The sequence below is a fragment of the Protopterus annectens genome, chromosome 13.part0 (assembly GCF_019279795.1).
Source record: "Protopterus annectens isolate FY-2018-M chromosome 13.part0, PAN1.0, whole genome shotgun sequence".
Lineage (NCBI taxonomy): Eukaryota > Metazoa > Chordata > Ceratodontiformes > Protopteridae > Protopterus > Protopterus annectens.
This window is the reverse complement of record NC_056747.1, coordinates 695,854,266-695,873,841: the sequence shown is the minus strand read 5'-3', so window position 1 is coordinate 695,873,841 and position 19,576 is coordinate 695,854,266. Positions and strand designations below refer to the sequence as shown.

The window sequence follows — 19,576 nt, the reverse complement described above, 5'->3', positions numbered from 1 at the left end:
ACCCATACCTGGACGACTGCCTTATTCAAGCAGAAAGCAAGGGCATTCTTTTAAAGCATCTGGCATTTGTCAAACACCTTCTAAGTTGCCTAGGGTACACAGTAAATGAAAAGAAATCAAAACTAGTACCCTCACAAGACAATAATATTCCTGGGTGCCAGCTTGAATACAACGGCCCAGATGGCTTTCCTCACGCCAGACAAGCAACGACAGCTGTTTCAGTGTTTCAAAATAATGGCAACAAAGACCCAACTCCCTGCAAGAAAAATTCTGCAGGCCTTGGGATTCATGGCATCTTGCATTCTTCTAATACCATTTGCAGAACTGCATATGAGGAAATTACAATGGCACCTGAAAAGTGTATGGACTCAGCACAGCCACAGCTTGGAAACAATGATACCACTCATTCCCTGCCTTCAACAGGAATTTCTATGGTGGGCACAGGCATGTCACCTCAACAAGGGTCAGCCTTTCACCTTACCCACAGCCAGGCAAACTATGACAACAGATGCATCGGACTATGTCTGGGGAGCACACATGGCAGGTTAGTGCACTCAGGGCAAATGGACTACAGATCAGAGACACCTGCATATCAATCAAAAAGAAATGCTAGCAGTGCAGAATGCCCTAACAGCTTTCAAGGACCTTCTACACCCAGGACAACTACTAATAAAGACGGACAATACCACAGTTATGTGGTACATAAACAAGCAAAGGGGAGCACATTCCTACCCTCTATGCAGGCAAGCAATGACCTTGTGGAACACTGCACTCTCTTACCAGGTTCAATTACAAGCACAATTCCTGCCAGGAAAGAAAAACACTTTGGCAGACGACCTAAGCAGAAACTTCATGGATCCACACGAATGGAAACTAGATCCACAAGTATTCGCAATGATAGTTCAAAGATGGGGACGCCCAGACATAGATCTGTTTGCAAGCCCCCACAACCACCAACTTCAAAAATTTTGCACAAGGACCTTCCATCCACTAGCTTGGAAAGTGGACACCCTCTCATTCAGTTGGAAAACATTAACAGTTTATGCCTTCCCTGCACTGCCTCTTCTAGCAAAGGTACTGCTGAAAGTCAGATTAGAGAGGCCACAAATGATACTTGTTGCACCAGACTGGCCACGCCAACATTGGTTGTCCCTGCTTCGGTTATCCCTGCTGAGGAGGTAATACGTAAGAGATGGTGCAAGAGGAAGCACATGGACGCCCCTGAAGTGTCACTCACTGAAGATATGGACTACGATGAAGCGGAGGGTGTCCCCACTGTCACCCCCTGAGGATGTCTCCTTCAGAGACTTACTAGAAATTTTAAAACAGCAGGGAAGCTGGAACTCACCAACCCCTCTTCTGAGGAGTCCTTATTCTTGCAGGCTTTTCGTGCTTGAACCTCTACATCTTGGATGACCCTGCCTGCAGATGACTAGTCCAGCTCATTGTGCAGTGCTCATGCAAGAGTCCGGATACTGTTGAACCAATCCCCCAGAGACCAGACAAAATTCTGTCTCTGCCGGTAGACGCTATGGTGGTGATGGTGGCCACTAAGAAGGACCTCGCTGCAGAGAACCATAATGTCCATCCCCCAAACGGGGAGTCTTGGGTGATGGGACAGGTTAAGGAAGAGAGAGTGTTTGCCACATTGAGCTTTGCCATTCAGTCCTTGAATTACTTGGCACATTTTACCAGGCTCCAGAGAGATCTAATCTCAGAACTCTCTGGAACCTTAGCAGGAGCAGTCTCTGACAAGGTACGTGACAAAGTTGCCTCACAGCTTGCAACCCTGGAATCTATATCTAACTCATCCATGTGGTTGATCTCTCACATTATCAAAGGGGGCGGCTAGATCAGCGAGTTCGGGCGTTGTCATGAGATGTCATGCCTGGATGCTCCTTTGTGATTTTACAGACCCTTGTAAGTCTTCCTTACTCAAAGCTCCAGTGGAAGCTTCTTCTCTCTTTGGCCCAAAAGTGAAAGACATGTTAGCCAGGTGGGAAAAGGACAGCAAAACCTTTTCTGCCCTGGGCCTACGTTTTTCCACCCCCAGCAATCTTACTCTAGGAATCAGAGGAGTGGGAAGATGTGGCACAGGAATTCCCAGGGTCCTTTCCGTGACACACATGGTGAGTTTACCCCCCCCCCCCAGGGCAGAGGGGGAAACTCATCTGGAAGGCGTCCCTACAGAGGCAGAGGGGGTCTGCATAATCGGAGATTCTTTCTCTGGACAGCCCTACCAACGCTCCTGAAGAGTGGCCCGATTGCATACCTCTGGAAGCAGTCAGGGGACGTTTCTCTCTGCACCACTTTGCTTGGCAAACGATATCCACCGATTCTTGGGTGCAATTGTCTCATACCCTTCAGTATTTACCCAAGGTCACTAAGGCACATTCCCGATGTTCCACCCAGTCAAAGGAAAGCAGCAGCTCAAGAAATTCAAAAGCTGCTCCAAAAAAGGGTCATCCAAGCAGTCCCACCAGACCAAATAGGATCCGGATTTTACTCAAGGTTCTTTAGTGCCAAAAAAGACAGGGGACTGGAGATCAATCTTGGACCTCCGCATCCTAAACAAATTTGTCATTCAAACAAAATTCTGGATGGTCACAATTCCGTCTATCCTACCCTTCCTGGAGAAAGACTATTGGATGTGCTCAATAGATCTTCAGGATGCATATTACCCCATAAAATGGACAAATGCTCCAGAAGATTCCTCTGCTTCCGGCTGGGAGCCAGTCACTACCAATTTTGAGCGCTGCCCTTTGGTCTCTCTACAGCTCCCGGTGTGTTCACCAAATGCATGGCAGTGGTAACAGCTCACTTGAGACTGCAAGGATTCCGGGTGTTTCCATATCTAAACGATTGGCTCCTTTCCCGCCCCTACCAAGTGTCTACTGATTGCAGCCCTACATTACACCCTAAACCTAGCAAATTCCTTAGGGATCTCCATAAAAGAGGAGAAATGCAAGTTTATTTCTTCTCAGATTTTGGAATTCATAGAGGCAACTTTTGATACTCTGTTTTGCCTAGTCTCCCTCCCTCCTCACTCACTGGAAAGACTGACATCCCAAATCCGGGTGATACTTTCTCAAAACAAAGTTTCAGCTCTGGTACTCCTGCAGCTACTCTGATCAATGGCAGCAGCAATAACAATAGTTCTGCTGGCAAGACTACACATGAGATTACTGCAGTGACTTCTATTAGCACAGTGGTCCCCTTTGATTCATCCATTGTCCTTCCAGATCCAAAGCCCTGTGGAGTTGTCCTTTCTCTCCCTCCCAGCCCAAGGCCATAGTCATCACGGAAGCTTCCTTGACCAGGTGGGGCAGGGAACACTTTCAGGGATAGACAGTTCAAGGTACTTGGTCACCAGTGGAGGCCAATCTGCATATCAGTGTTCTAGAACTGAGGGCAGTGTTTCTAGCACTGCAAGCATTCCATCCTGTCTTCCCGTCAGGGACAGTTGCTATCCAGTCTGACAATATAGATCAACTAGCAAGGGGGAACCAAGTCCTACCCGTTGTTGAGAGGCCAAGAGAATTTGGCAATGAACAATAGTTTCTAACCACTTTCTTATAGCAATGCACATTCCTGGGGATTCCAACATGGATCACAGACAAACTGAGCAGATGCATTTTCCTGCCTTACAAGTGGTCCCTCAGTCCAACCATAGCGGCTAAGATTTTTGACCGCTGGGGCCTGCCTTGCTGCGACCTATTCACCTCACCAACAAACCACAAATGCAGCAGCTATTTTGCCCTAATCCCCTGGTAGGGAGAGTCCCCGAGGGATGCTCTAATACACGATTGGCCCACGGGACTTTTGTTTTCCCCTCCCCTTCCTCTGATTCCACATTTTCTAAAGAAGGCCCACTGGTTGAGAAGTAGAGTAATCCTCATTGCACCCTATTGGCCCCGACAAGTTTGGTTTCCTTTTCTTTGGCCTCACCTAGTACATCAACCATAGATTCTGGATCCAACTCCGGAATTACTATCAGAGCTGCAGGGGTTGATGCATCCAAACATATAGCGTCTCAAGCTGACAGCTTGGTTTCTCCACTTCCAGTAATTGCCAGGCAGAATAACCTTTCTTCCCCTGTATGTAACATTCTTCTGGCGTCACACAAACCATCCACCAGGAAAATCTATCTTAACAAGTGGAAGAGATTCCTTATTTGGTCTCAACAGAAAGAACTAGACCCCTGCTCAGCTCCAGTTAGTGCTATACTGGGTTATTTGTCGAGCCTTCTTCATTCGGGAGTGGCAGCCCCCACTATTCGAGTACATCTGGCTATCATCTCAAATTTCCACAATGGATTCCAAGACTTGTCCTTAATTTCCCATCGCCTCTGTAAAACATTTTTGAAAGGTGTCTCTCACATTAGACCACCCTTCAAAGAACCAGTCGAACCTTGGAGTTTGATATTAGTTCTTCAATCCTTGACTCGATCTCCTTTCGAACCTGCTGCCACTTGTGATATAAATTTTTTATCCTGGAAGTCCCTATTCTTGGCTGCCATCAACTCAGCAAGACGAATATCCGAAGTTGAAGCCTTGCGCATCTAACATCCATACATGGTCTTTCATAAGGACAGAGTATCACTCTGGACTAATCCATCCTTTCTGCTCAAAGTTATGTTGGAATTCAGTATTAATCAAACAATAGACTTGCCAGTCTTCTCTCCAAATTCCTTAAATAAAGGAGAATACTGCCTTCATTTACTGGATCTACATAGACAATTACGATTTTACCTAGAAAGAACTAAATCACTACGGAAATCTGACCAGTTATTTGTATCCTACTCCGGGCCGAATTTGGGAAATGCTGTTTTTAAGGTAACTTTATCTAAATGATTGAGAAACTGTATATGCATTACCTACCAACTTAACAAAATTCCTCTACTGTGTAAGGTCAAAGCACATTCAACCAAATCAGTGGCGACTTCTGTTGCCTTTCATTCAAAGGCTTCCATGGATGATATCTGTGCAGCTGCAACATGGGGATACCTCTCATACCTTTATCACTCATCACAAATTAGATTTGGTCTCCACGGGGAGAGCATCCTTTGGTCCATTGGTACTCGGGAACATCCTTCCATAGGGCCTCCCAAGACATAAAGTAGCTAGGGACTCTGTCCCATCAGTAAGGAATGAATGAAGATTAACAACATCAGGTAAAGAAGTTATGTTATTACCATAACGTTCCATCTGTGTTGTTGATCTTCATTCATTCATTACGCCCCCCTCCAAAAGGCTCCTGGAGGTTCGGATTTGGTCCATATCTCGTATTAGTGAATTTGCTTAGAAAAAGTCTCCGCTTTCTTTCTTATGGGTAAACTCAATCTGAGGTAACAGGGAAAGGGGCACTATGGGTAAGCTTAGCTTGATTTTTTTTGGCTGGCGTGAGATTGTTATAAGGCCGACTCAGTTCTGATGATGAAACCAACACCCATCAGTAATGAATGAATGAAGATCAACAACACAGATGGAATGTTATGGTAAGAACATAACTTCTTTTTTTGGAATTATGGCCAAAAAGTTCAACCTTGGTCTCATACTATAACAGATTTTCCCACATGCGTTTGGGAGACTTGATATATTGTTTTGCAAATTTTAGCCAGGCCTGGATGTTTTTCTGTGTAATAAAAGGCTTCTGTCTTGCAACCCTAACCCATAGCCCAGACACATGGAGAATACAGGAGATTGTTGTCGCATGTAGTATGCAACCAGTACTTGACAGAAATTCCTGCAGATACTTCAGTGTTGCTGTAGGTCTCTTGACAGGATGCCTGACCAGTCTTTGTCTTGTCTTTTTATCAGTTTTGGAGGGATACCCAGTTCTTTGCAACGTTACTGTTGTCCCATATTTTCTCCACTTTTTGATGACTGTCTACACTGTGTTCCATGGTATATCCAATGCTGTGGAAATTTTTTTTGTACCCTTCTTCTGACTGATACTTTTCAACAATGAGATCCCTTTGATGCTTTGTAAGCCGTCTGTGAACCATGGCTTTTGCTGTAGCAGGCAACTGAGTAAATGTCAGGAAAATCCTACTAGGACAGCTGAACTTTATTTGGGGTTTACGGTTTTTTATTTTTTTATATTTATTCCCCTAACAGATATGTTTGTTTTTCACTTTAATTATACAGGTTATAGGTCACATTAACGGTGGTAAAAGTTTTGAAATAATTTATTGTGGTCTCAGTTTTTTATATCACAAAAACCTGGCATTTTAACAGGGGTGTATACACTTTTTATATCCAAGGTATGTCTGTATGTATGTGTGTGTGTGTATGTGTGTGTATATATATATATATATATATCTGTAAAATGTAGTGCTAAATGAGGTAGACAGGCTCTACAGTCAACATCTGTTTTGTCAACAAAGCAGATGGTCCACAGATGTGCAAGATCACACAATCCCTGGGTTGCTCACTGTTTTATATTCATTGGTGTTTCGTTCAGTGATGTGGAAAATCATGTTACTTCTGGCGCTGTTTTTTTGTGCTTATCCGCTGGGTATACATTAAATGAAACTCCTTCTGTTTCGTTTATTGTTAACTAACAACGGAATGCCAGCACCTCATTTTCCAGGCAGAACAATACTGTTGTTAGCAGTATTAGAAGTGAAGAGGTTCTGATGGGATGCCTAGCACCACCCGTTGATCCATTTATCAACAGGGAATCTCATTCTGTTGGACCTGCAAACGCAAGTCAGACAGATGCTTTCCAACAATAGAAAAGGACGTAACGAAGTTAAAACATTTGCAGTGGAACAACGTATATTTTGAGAACAGCTTGAAAGCTTTAAGAGTGCCAAAGGGCTTAAGAGTCACCAAATTGCCTATAGGCAACAAGTTCCCTAAAGAAATGCTAGATAAGTGGCTGAAAATCAATCAAAAAGACTGGTTTTCAATACATGGAATTGCTTGTTGTATTTAATAAAAGCAACATGTTCAGCCTCAATGAAAAGATCCGTGCCGATTTTAGTAGACTTAAAGAAAGCACATCAGTAGATAATTTTGAATCTAAAATGTGTATGACTCAGGATCATTTATTCAAGCTTAATGATGTGCTTTTAAAAAGAAAAAACAAGAAATTAAAACGGGATCGGTGGGATTATGAAGGGCAAGTGGCTTCAGCTTACAGCGTTGTACTACAGGAAGGAGAGGCAGTTAACGTCAAAGCAGGAAGTGAAGGAAGCAGTAGCAGTGAGACAAACGTGCCGAGAAGATCAAAGCACTTATCTCAAAAACAGAGGACTCAAAAGAAGACAAAAGTTGTATTTTTTTTTTAATCTGTCTTCTCCTGCAATAGCTTCTGCTACAGCAAACAATAATATAAGTGGAGAACAAGAAGCAGGCAGGCTCAGTCTGTGTTTCAAAGGGCTATGACGCCACAGCCTGTTTATGTATACCAGCAGAGCAGTGGTCAGCATAAGACTTGGGCTCAAGTAACTTCTATGGAAAAAAATGGATTTAACAAAAAGGGGCAGCAGTCAGAAAACTGGAAGAGGAGCATTTGGCGAACTTGGGTACTGTATGTTTTATAGTAGTTAATGTATCCAGTTGCATATTGTCTTCCGATGACTGTTTAATGCTAAGCAAAGGGTGGAACTTTGTGCCAGCTAATCGGGCAAACAAAATGGGCATAATTAACAGCCCAAGAGATTATGTAAGGCAGCTTAATTTTAAATTTTTTATTTAAAAGTGAAATGTCCAATATCGCTAAGCTCCACAAACCATGTGTTTTTGAATACTTGTGAGTTGCAAATAATGGATGTTAATATTAGATAGCAAGCCAAGTTTTAGCTATTATGTTTTGTAAAGATAAGGTTTTTATACCATTATAAATAATGAGTTAGTGTTTAAAGCATACAAGGGGGGAGCATTAGTTGTGTTAGAAATATATATGAGTACAAAATGATTGAATTATTGTCTGATAGTTTTTACAAAAAGTTACTTTCAAAGAAATTAAGAAATCTTACCCCTTCATTAATTAAGCGATAGAATGGTTTTGTACTGTAAGAATAACTGATGGTACAAGGAAATATTTTATGATAGATACTCCTAGAATTAGTTGAATCTTTGGAATTCCAAAGATCCACAAGGATTTAAACAGCCCCCCCAAGACCTGTTGTTTCCAGTGTTTAATAGCAAAACTGAAAGTATGGCCATTTATGTAAATAAACATCTACAAAAAGTAGTGGCAAAAAATACAACTTATATTAAGGACACTTTTGATTTTATAAAAAAGCTCAAATATGTTAGAGTCTTAGATAGTGATTTATTAGTTACTTTGGATATTAAGTCCTTGTATACAGTTATACCCAACAGTGAGGGAATGGAAACAGATTATAATTATTGAGGTCTAAAATGTATTCTGCTAATACTGTCGCTTTGTTAATGGAATTCTTAGATGTAATTTTGAGTTATTACGCCAATTTGTTCATGAATGGGTGGGGAACAACCAGAATTTTGCAAAGTGATTATATGAAGAGTATAATCACAATGTTTCATTTTATTGATGATGTATTGTTGATTTGGAGGGGAACGGAGATGTCCTTGGGGAACTTTATAGCACATATAAATAATGTATGTTCTTTCTTAGAGTTTACTTGGCATTTTTGTTCTGTCACCATTATTTTTTTGGATGTCAGTATATGTAAATCAGATGACAAGTTAATTACAAAAAAATTTGAGGTGCACAATAATGCTTATTTACAGTATGACAGCATGCACCCTTACAAGACCAAAGAAAATATAGTAAAAAGTCAACTTTTTGAGAGTTGGCGATTTAACAGTCTGACAAGAAGATTTTGTTGCTGATGAATAATTTCTGTGAGAAGTTTTATAACAGAGGCTAAGACATTAGTGTCTACTGTTGTGTCCAGAATTACAGCACAAAGGAATGGGGCTCATCAAGGGACGATCAAGGCACCAAGAAATGAAATAGGGTAAGGATGCCCATTGTTAATAGCTTAGATTCTGGTATTATGAACAATATAATAAGGAAATGGAAACTGTTTGGAGGCAAGCAAGATATTTTAAATGTAAGAGGAGATAGACCTTTGTTTACTCAAAAAAGGGCTAAAAGTTTTAAAAACATTTTTCTGGCTAAGCTAAATATTTCTAAAATTAAGATAGACAAAAGGGGCATGTTTAAATGTTTTAATTTCAATATGTGCAATTATTTATATATTGATGAAACTTTTTTTTTGTTATAAACAAGATGAAAATTAACATCAATGAAATATTTACTTTCAAATCTAAATTTGTGATTTATCTTGCTTTCTGTGTGGCCTTTAAGTCTTTTTATATAGGTAGGACAACTCGTGAATTATATAAGAGAATTTATAAACATAAATACACTGTTTTTACAAGAGACGACAAAAATGCTTTAGCAAGACATTACAAATATGGGGCATGCAAAATAGATTTCAAGTTCTTGGTGACAGATGCTTTAAATATTTTTAAACCCTGAGGAAGAGCTGGGATATAGTTGGCAAGTAAGTTTAAATGCTTGCTACCCCCCCCCCCAACAATCATGAAGACTTTATAATGTACTTGAAACGTAAAGGGTAAAACATTAATTGTGCTGTCATGTGATTTTAACCATTTAAATATGGGTGTTGCACTTAATTACTTCACTCTGAAGAAGTCTTGAATGAGATGAAAGCGTTTACTGGCGGTTTTTGTTGTTTTTTTCATTATTGTATTTCTTTATTTATCTTTGGTTTAAAACCTGCGTTCCTGCTCACTGTTTTGTATTCATTCAGTATGTATTTGTCAAGGGGTGTAGATTATTTGAAGTACATGTATATAGCTGTAGGTTTACTGAAAAGCTTTGTGAGGACTGTGTTGATGTGTGGAAGTTTTCTGCATATGGTATTGTGGAGCATTATTTGCTTTATATACCATGTTTTCACCTTAGTGCCACCTTGGTGGCCTAAAGTAGAATTGCATTTTACCACATGCTCCCTTAACTCCCCATTGTCTTACTTTCAGCCATTAGAACTGGCTTCCAACTGGCTGTATTGGACACACTGTATCCTCACCCCTTATGTGTTAAAAGTCTTATCTGAAAAAGCTTTCCCTTCTTTAAGGACAAGGTTAAAGGTTGAAATGCCTTCAAAGAGCTCTATATCTTTAGGGTGTCCCTTGCCACACAAGCACATGATGCATTTATTTTGCAGGATAGTAATGACATTCCTATCTTTAGACCTTTGTGTTTGTCCCACTGGCTGGAGGGTTCAGGCTGAGTGCTGTTATCAACCAGATAACTTCCTTGTATTACTGAGACACCTATGCCACCTCTTTGTCAGCAGTTTTCCCATTGACTGTACTGTCCAATTCTGCCTATTTTGCTGCCTTGTGACAGATGACAGCCACCACCCTTCATGTCTGTAGCATCATTTCTGTGCTCAGGATTTTTTTTCCTGAGTCAGCCCCCCCCCCCCCCCCCCCCCAATCACTAACAACAAACAACAACTAACACACACTGATGAAATGTGGTAAAGCATAATTTTAATTTCCTGCTATGAAACCTTAAGTATTTTAGTTGGGGTTTTGAAATGTGGTAAAGCATAATTTTAATTTCCTGCTATGAAACCTTATGTATTTTAGTTGGGGTTTTGGTAATGTATGGCATATGATTACAAACATGGTAGAGAAACTGTGAGTTGTGATGGTAGGCTTTTTACTAAACTGGTTCATCTTTGACTCCGTAGCATCCCTAAACAAGACTGTAAAGGTTGTAAAAAGGGTACCAAAAGGAACATCTGATTACCAAGCAACATGGATCCTTGATGAGAATGATGAAGAGGATGTGGAAAGCAGTAGTGAGGAAGATGAACATATGGATCATATGGAAGAATTGACCTCTGAGGCAAGTTGTAATATAATGGAGGTTTTGTTTGGGCTCATTTTGCAGTATTGAAGAAGCTAGTCCAGGTATATGCATGCCTGTATTGCTTCTAGTTATTGTAGTAATGGCTGGCCTTTACGGGAATCCTATTAGTGATGTGGTCTCCTTGTCCTTTTAAGGTGAGGGATCTCTTTTTTTCCCCTTTAAATGACTGCTTTAAAGTTGCATTGTTTTGTAGTGGTAAGTACTGTTGATGGATTAGCAACACTGTCTTATTGTAAATCCTTTCTAACACTGTAGAGTTCTGTTCTCTGCCTTAATGATTAAGCTGATAGAATTATTATTCTGAGTAAAGTACATGCAAGGAAGTGTTTGGAACATGGGGAATGTGCACATTGGATGAGACAATAAAAGGAAGTTTGTGACCCAGTTCTCTGTAATCTGAGAGGAAAGAGAAGCATGTGTGCCCACTATCAGAAATATTATGGTTGTCAGGAAGTGCTTCTTCACAAGAATGTTAGACCCCTCACTGCATTGTTAAAGGTGATGATGTATATTGTCCCTGGAGGAGAAGGACAAGATGAAAATTTTTTTTATGAGAGGCGATGAAATGTAAGGCCATGCATGTTGTGCCTAGTTGTAGGTCTTGGTCTGCTTTAATGAAGTTTAGTTTTTTTTTCTGTATTTATAAATGTATTTTTGACTACCAGTTGAAGTTGCATTACATAATTTATGTAAATATAGACAAGTTTACTTTCTTTAGAATCCTTCTCTGCACCTTTCCAAATTTCTTGACCATTTTGACTGATCAGACCGGTCCTAACCTTCTCTGGTGCTAGTCTGCAGTGAAATCAGTCACTCTAAAAACTGCTTCCCTTTTTTTCCTGTAGTAACCTCTAGGGCATCCTCTTTCATGTGACCTTTTTGGCTATTTTTAATGGCTTTGTGATGTTTTTGTGTTTTGTTAGGAAAGGTTGCATTATTTCTATTTCCTTTGTAGTTTCTCACTTAAGTACTTGGGGGCTCTGATCATTCATAAACAGAGGTCTAGAAATGCCTGCCAGTAAGAACAAATGTGCTTGCAAGTGACAGTCTTCAAAGATGCACCTGACAAGTGTGTGTATTCTTTAGGCTTTCACCATGACACTGTTTTTGATATTTGTAGATATTTCAGGCTGAAAATCATAAAAGCAAGAGGAAATTCCATCCTAACATACATAATTGGAAAAAAGCTATCAGTCTTCATTTGAAAATCCTCCATGGTGTCTGTTGTGGTTGTATGGACATTTTATTTTCTGAAAATCACATTCTTGGGTCTGAGGACACCCAGAGCCTTATCAGTCTGAGGTTGACATGCAATAAAGTGGCACTTTTACATCCTCTGGGTCTGCTTTCTAGAAGTTTGTTTGCCACTGACAAAGCTCCTAAGGAAATCCTTCTTGTTTGACTACTCTGGTATGTTCCTGACAGACAGAAATGCTAAACCTGCACATGGTAATTGTCCCTCACCACTGTTGGAAAAATATATTTTGCTCAGGCTTCTGCTTAACATTGATGGTGATGACTGTGTCATAACTGAAGGACAGACACCCATACTTTGCCTGAAGTACAGACTGTTTAAATGTCTGAGGACAGTCTAAGAGTCCACATATAGAACATATGCCCACCTTCCCAACCCAGGCTTAAGGATGGTTCTCATTAGGGGTTCTTTATCATTCTAGAAGGCTGATTGCCATCTGAACACAACAGACCTTCAGCATCTAGTAAATGTCCCCATAGTTGTGGCAGTGACTCCACTCCTTGTGGTTAAAGACCAGATGGGACATTGTCCAGGAGATTACAGGCCACAGATGCCCCCCCCCCCCCCCCCCGGGTTACAGTAGTGGTAGTAAGGATACATTGTGTGTCTGTGTTTGCCAGGATAGAGCACAATTAAAAATGATCATTTTCAGGACCAGCCCAGGATAGAGTTAAACAAAAAATACAAGCGTTGCCGTAAACAAAGAAAAATTATATTCTCAAAAATATAGTGGTGCAATATTTAGCCACACTCGTCCAATATGTGATATTTGTTTTATTTAACTGTGGTAGGGCACTTATCAAAAATGGACTAATTTTAGTCTCTGCCCACTTGTGCAAAGAACAAACAGTTTGCATAGTAAAAAGAAAAATGCAAAATGGAAGAAAAACTTAGTTTTAGGGTATAATGTAAAACAAACGACAAGTAAATCTAAACCTCACTAGCTGTAGGTATGCACGTTTTTGGCCTTTTTATGACCTTGTGGGGCTTTACCACAGAAGGGTTTAAGGTATTACACCCACCCAAGCTGAAGCCTTCAGTGTCTTTTTTTCTTGTAGTTTTTATCGAATAGTGAGTCTGTGTGACCTTTTTACCCTTTGGTTTGAATGTTTGGGATATTTTGCAGGAACCATAATATTTATGGATATTGGGTTTGGCATAATGGTTAAGGTTGTTACATCATAAAGGCAATATACAGGTTTTGATTCTGACTTTGGGTTATTGGCTCGGCTTAAAATGACCCTTCAGTTGGCCTAGTATTCACCTGTGAAAAATTTGTCAGGCTTGATTTTAATCCACTTAATGCTATACTAATGAGGTAAAAAAAAAATGCCAAAACATGCATGCCTACATCTAGAAGGAGTTTGACTTTATTGGCATGAATGTACCCATAAAGACTTAAAAAGTCATGGATATTCAGAAGCCTAGTATTTGAAACACAGATATGTCATTAATGGATCATTTTCATATATCCCTTGGGCCCTCCACTAAAAGAGGCTGAAGGTGTAACACAGTCAAGACTTTATCCTAGGCTGTGAACAACAACCTTTCTAACCCATCAGTCTGCAGACTTACTGCAATAACCATAGGTCTGAATCAAACCTTCTACTTTGTATTTGTGAGGTTGACTTCAACCGTCATGTCAGCCTTCCCCCACTAAGTAGCTATTTTGCGACTCCAAAGCACAAAAATTCTTAGCACAATGACTTAGCAGAAAATAATAAGGGTTGTTGCCAAATTTAAGGAGCCCATGACAACAGAAGTAACTGGAGATTCTGTAGACCTATTTCAAAAATTCTTTGCAAATTTTTGTAAAGCAGAGGAATGGAATAAAAATACAAGGTCAGGCACAAATAGAAATATTTATAGAAGACTTAACGGTGTCAATTTTAGAGGAAGATGAGGCTCAGAAATTATTAGTTAAGAAAAAAGTGGTATAAAAGTGGTGATACGTAATCAGTCAACAAAGAAGTTTCCAGGAAAAGGTGGTATTCCTGTGTAAGGTTAGATTTTATTGGCGAAGAAGGTGGTAAAAGATCTAGAAGGTTTTATTTAAAAATATTTTTAAAGGTGGGGCAGTATCTTGGAAGAAAGCTGTGGTAGCTGTATTAAGTTTTGCCAATTTGATATAGATCAACGTGTTTTGTGCTAAGGGGCAAACATTTGACAACCTTAATAGACAAATGATTCAGAGGAAGCAGAGTGCAAAATAAATGCTGCTGTTGGTGGGTCTTCATGCAGAGAAGGCAGTCTGTTAGTCATCTGTGATTTTGAGTAATGCAGTGATAGCATTTGCATTCCCTAAGAGCAATAGTGTGAATTAGGAGACTTATATGAAGGGTCAAAGTCAGGAATTAAGGTGGGTGGGTAAGGTGGTCTGACAAGACGTGTTCAAATACAGGAGCAAGACAAGGGGTGCATTCTTTCTCCTTTATTTGCTTTGTAGTTAGAGCCATTCACAAAGTTGAGAAGGCACTGTCAAATGCAAGGATATAACTGGTATGGTAATTTTAAGAAAAGTTAGCTTTATTAACAGATGATATTTTCTAATTGGTAAATCCAGAAAAAAGAGCATTTCGTTGTTGAACATTTTTGAGACGGTTTCAGATGTTTTCAGGTTATAAAGCAAATGGAAGGTAAAACAAAGGCTATATTGATAAGCCATGCACCCCAATCGTGAATTGGTTCATCAATACCCATGTATACGGTGACAAGATAAGATGAAGTGTTTAGATGTACAGGTTACAAAAGAAATGAGAGAAAAGCCTTAAAGGTAATACAATAATAGAGAAGTTGGAAGTGTGTGGATGTGGATAAGATACAAGCAGTTCATGACTGATAAAAGCCTTTGTGGTAAATTAGATTTCACAGTGCAGTAAAGTCTCATTTGGTTGTAGCAGTTATTTTGTGTTAAAAGAGCTTCTCTTCATATAATTTGCTATTTATTAAGATCTTTTGACTCTTCAGTGAGTGGCTCAGCTCTTCCAAAACTATCTCTTCCTCAGTTCATTGTATTTAAGAGTTATGTACTACTTGTGATGATAGTGTTTACTTCTACCAGATAACTGAACTGTGTTTACAAGAGAGTATGCTGTAGTTGTGTTATTTGCACAGTATCTGCTTGTAGAAGTAACCATGGCTGTTTTAGGAGAACTTGGCGATGTAGGAGTGGGTAGGAGCATTTTTATTCATTGTTTTGGTTTCTGCTCTTATGAGTAAAGGCATTTGATATTTTATTTACAGGAATTGTATGTTTTGTTTTTCTTCATAGGGTGATGATGTGGACAGTGAAAAGGAGCTTGATGAATGTGAGACTATGACTGTTGCAGAGAGTGTACGAGATGAGCAGTATGATGACAAAATTAATGAAGAGGAGGAGAAAGATATGCTGGAGAAGTACAGACAGCAGAGAATGGAAGAGATGTTTCCTGATGAGATGGATACACCCATGGATACTCCTGCTAGAATAAGGTATTTGTTTTTATCTTGATAGCTTTGCGCTCTTTCCTAGCCATACCTTGAGCTTGTGACTATTAATGTGATCTAATGACTTACTGTTTTTCGCATTTTGCTGTTTGGCTTCTGTAACCTTGCAGTCTAACTTCTTGCACAGTAGCTGCAACCAAAGCAGCAAGCATTAAAAAAAAAAAAGTTTTGTTTTTCTTTTTGTGAGCTGTCATATAAGGACAGGAAAGTCCTGCCGTGCTGTTTTTGTTTGTGAGATGTTACAAAAATAGCTCATCTAGCTAGGCATACTAGCAGGAATCCAGTATCACTGGGATTTTTGTCCTGCTTGCTTTAAGCATGTAGCTTGTATGCAGCAAGATGTGTCCATCAAGTGTCACATTAGTGCAGTACATTCTCCATTTATTGACCTGACAGATATCTATCTTGCCATACATAACGGGCAGTTGGTCATCCACAGAATGGTGCTGGATTACTTCCCCATACTCAGAATATTAGCTTGACACAGAGGTTAAAGTTGCAAACTGCACTTCTGTGGTACAGGGTTTGATTCTCACCGTTAGTTTGCCTACTGTGTGATTCTCACAGCTCTTGTTTGCCTACTGTGTGATCTTGAGCAAGTCACTCAACCAGATATTGTTCCTGCGGTGCCCCTGAAAAGGGACTTGGTGTGCAGTGGGCGTGCCTGGTTAACAAATGGGTATTATAAAAAACTTGACTGTGAAGGGAGAGGAACAGGCACCATTTTCAGTTCTTGCTTGCCATAATGAACAGTTGGCTAATGTTTTGTGTTGTTGCTGATTTGACATATATTGCTTTTTGCCTAAATTTACTTTCTTTTCAAGTTTTATTTTTATAATCCATTAAATCCACAGGAAAACGTCATGAAAGTGACTATATGTAAATTCTGATGACAAAGCTTCATTTACAGACCTTGCTCCATCTTGGAGAGCACTGTCCTGTTGTAGGTTGTAAGCAGTCTAAGGATTACTAAGAAAGACTTGCTTAAAAGAATGGGAACTCTCAGGACTTATTGAGCACAATAAACATTTAGTTCTTGGGCAAAGATATTCCTCCCTTCCACAATAGATGAACGTCGAACTGGCTGCGAGAGTGGGGAAAAAGGTCAAGGTTTGTGCAGGAGAAATCATAAACATCACAAGATGCAGAGACCCAGAAAGATTTTGGTGAAGAATTTGCAGGGAGATAGGGAGTGACCAGTGAGACAGACAATTCCAGTTAGGCCTGAGGGCATCTGCTCCAGAGAAGCTAAGGTTAGTCAGTCTGAAGTCTAGATGTTCTTCGTGCTTCACTGTTGCAGACAGCACTGGTGGATTATCCCTGCTGTGATAGCCCTCGTTCAGCCCGAATACCAGAGTCACTGTTTTTGTGTGCCGGCTGCCCGTCGCCTGTAGTCTGACGTCAGGTCGTCGGTGCTGTAAAGCAAGGCAGCTGACGTTATTACACCAGTCTTTTTTGCAGCGGAGCCCGTAGCAGAAGCAGTTCACACGAGTGCAAATCGGTCGCTACCAGAAGTTGAATTTCAGCTGAAAACGAACGTCTAAAGCTAAGTACCCTGTTAAGGACTCTTTCTTGCTCTAACCGATGTCCGAAAAAGTTAATTGTCTTATCTGTGGAAAGCAGATCCCACACTGAGACTTTCATTCTGAGTGCATCACTTGTTTAGGCCCAGACCATGACGTCTCTCGTTGCCAGTTCTGTGCCCTCTTTAATGCGAGAACCATTTTCTGTAGAGCTCTGTCGACAATTATTTTCGTGTTCCGTCTTCGAATTCCGATATGGCGTCCATCAGCCAACAATCTGTGGATATTCAGAAAAAACATGGAGATAAAGTTACAGGCCACACAAGGCAAAGCCTTCCAACAACGCTACCAGTAAGCAAGTCGTCAGTTCTCCGGAATTCAGTGAGGAGCTTTTGCATCCTCTGATGCCCGACTTGTTATCTACGCAGGCTTCTGCTGAGACCCTTTCGGAGTACGGTATGCCACAGAAATCTGCTTAGTCTTCCGAGCCTTTGGCAGTCTCTGCCTCAGTTGGGTCTGGAGCCACGATGCAGGCACCGGCTTCCAAGGAGACCTTTCGCACTACCGAATCTAGACAAAAAAACATCTTCGCATCCGACTACCGCTTCTCAGAAACCGACTGATTCTCTCAGTCCTATAAGCCAGGCCACTCCTAGGAAATCTGCTTTTAGCCACCATCTTGCTACTGCTCCCCCACCCCAAATGTTTAAAATGGTGGAGGATCCCACCTCCCTTATCCGAGGCAATAAGGCTCCCACTCCTAAAAGGAAACAGCATCCTTCTCCAAATATTATGACAGACCGAGTCTGAGAACAACCTCTTCCTAATAATGTCAAGTCTAAACTTATTGATGCCCTCCTAGACAAGGAGCGCGCCTGTTTGGGGAAAAAGCAGAAGTGCTTAAAAAGATGGAAGACAAAGCAAAATCTATGCAAACAGTAAAAGATTTCTTTCAAGATCAACCTCCCAGATTCAGCAGGAACTTTCCCTCTAAGCACCAGGCCGTCACTCTGCACCCAGCAGACAGGGCCAAGGTAAGCCCTGCAGGGATTGGCCAACCAGGCCCCTATCCCAAGGCCAGCAAAGAAGCAAACAATGGAACACTTCTTTCTCTAAGGAAGGGAGTTCTAAGCCAAGCTTTTATGGCAAGCACTCACAATGACTTTCCCTCCCCCCTCTGCCTTCCCTTCACTCATGAAAAACTAGGAGGAAGGCTCACCCTCTTCAAAGACAATTGGGTTTCTAATTTGTCAGGGATACAGATTCTCTTTCAGCGAACTCCAAATTCCAAGAGCGTACCCAGACCTCCCCCCAAACCAGTGGGCAGAGGTATTGAAACAGATCCAAACTCTAATATCCCAGGAGGCAGTAGAACCTGTCCCTCCAAATCAAACAGGAAAAGATTTTTACTCCAGACTATTCCTTATTCCCAGAAAAGAGGGCACTTGGCACCCCATCCTGGATCTATCCAAAAGGAACACCTTTTTGGTGGTCCCCATATTCAAAATGCTTACTTTGCAGCAGCTCCTGCCTATGCTAACACAAAATGCCTGGCTTGTGATGCTTGACCCAAAGATGCCGACCTCCACATCCCCATCAGGGAATTGTGCAAAACATTATTGCGCTTCAGAGCAGGCTGTCAACACTTTCAGTTCTCTGCACTGCCCTTTGGCTTATCTACTGCTCCCAGAGTATTCACCAAATGCTTGGCTCCGGCTATAGCTTTCTGCAGACAGAGAAATATACAGATTTACCGTACCTGGACGACTACCTCATTCAGGCAGAGGGCAAAGAAAAGTTGCTCCAGGACCTTCTCTTTGTCAAATCTCTCCTTACTTCCCTAGGGTTCACCATCAACGAGAAAAAATCGAAATAAAACCCCACCAGGAAAATTATTTTTCTGGGAGCTGTGCTAGATACAGCATCCCAAATGGCCTTCCTATTCCCAGAAAAGCAGAGCTTCCTGCCTCACTACTTCCCCCAGCTGGCTTCCAGAAGCCACCTCACTTCAAGAAAGTTCCTGCAAGCCCTGGGATACATGGCATCTTGCATCCTTCTTAACCCCCTCGCCTGGCTTCACATGAGAAAACTTCAGTGGTACTTAAGGAACCTTTGGCGTCAGCACTCAGTCCCTAGAAACCACACTCCTGATCCCATGTATAAGGGCCGAATTTCACTGGTGGGCAGAGGCCTGTGCCTTGAACAAGGATCTTCCCTTCCGGCCAGACCATCACCACCGACGCCTCAGACATTGCTTGGGGCGCTCACCTAGCAGGTAGGTGCATCCAAGGCCTTTGGAATGCCCAGCAGCTTCACTTGCACATCAATCAGAAAGAAATGCTGGCAGTACAAAAGGATCTGACTTCCTTCCAACCCCATCTCAGGCCAGGGGTCCTCCTTA

At 41.2% G+C, this 19,576-nt stretch overlaps 1 protein-coding gene across 2 annotated transcripts in view; it reads left to right on the top strand.

Moving 5' to 3' along the window:
• Positions 1 to 19,576, top strand: part of TSR1 (TSR1 ribosome maturation factor) — an 895,152-nt gene that overhangs the window by 243,518 nt on the left and 632,058 nt on the right. For both annotated transcript variants that reach the window (XM_044054379.1, XM_044054378.1), the window contains exons 7-8: positions 10,730 to 10,887; positions 15,438 to 15,637. In XM_044054379.1, coding sequence (XP_043910314.1) covers positions 10,730 to 10,887; positions 15,438 to 15,637 — 358 coding nt within the window. The remainder of the gene's footprint in view (positions 1 to 10,729; positions 10,888 to 15,437; positions 15,638 to 19,576) is intronic.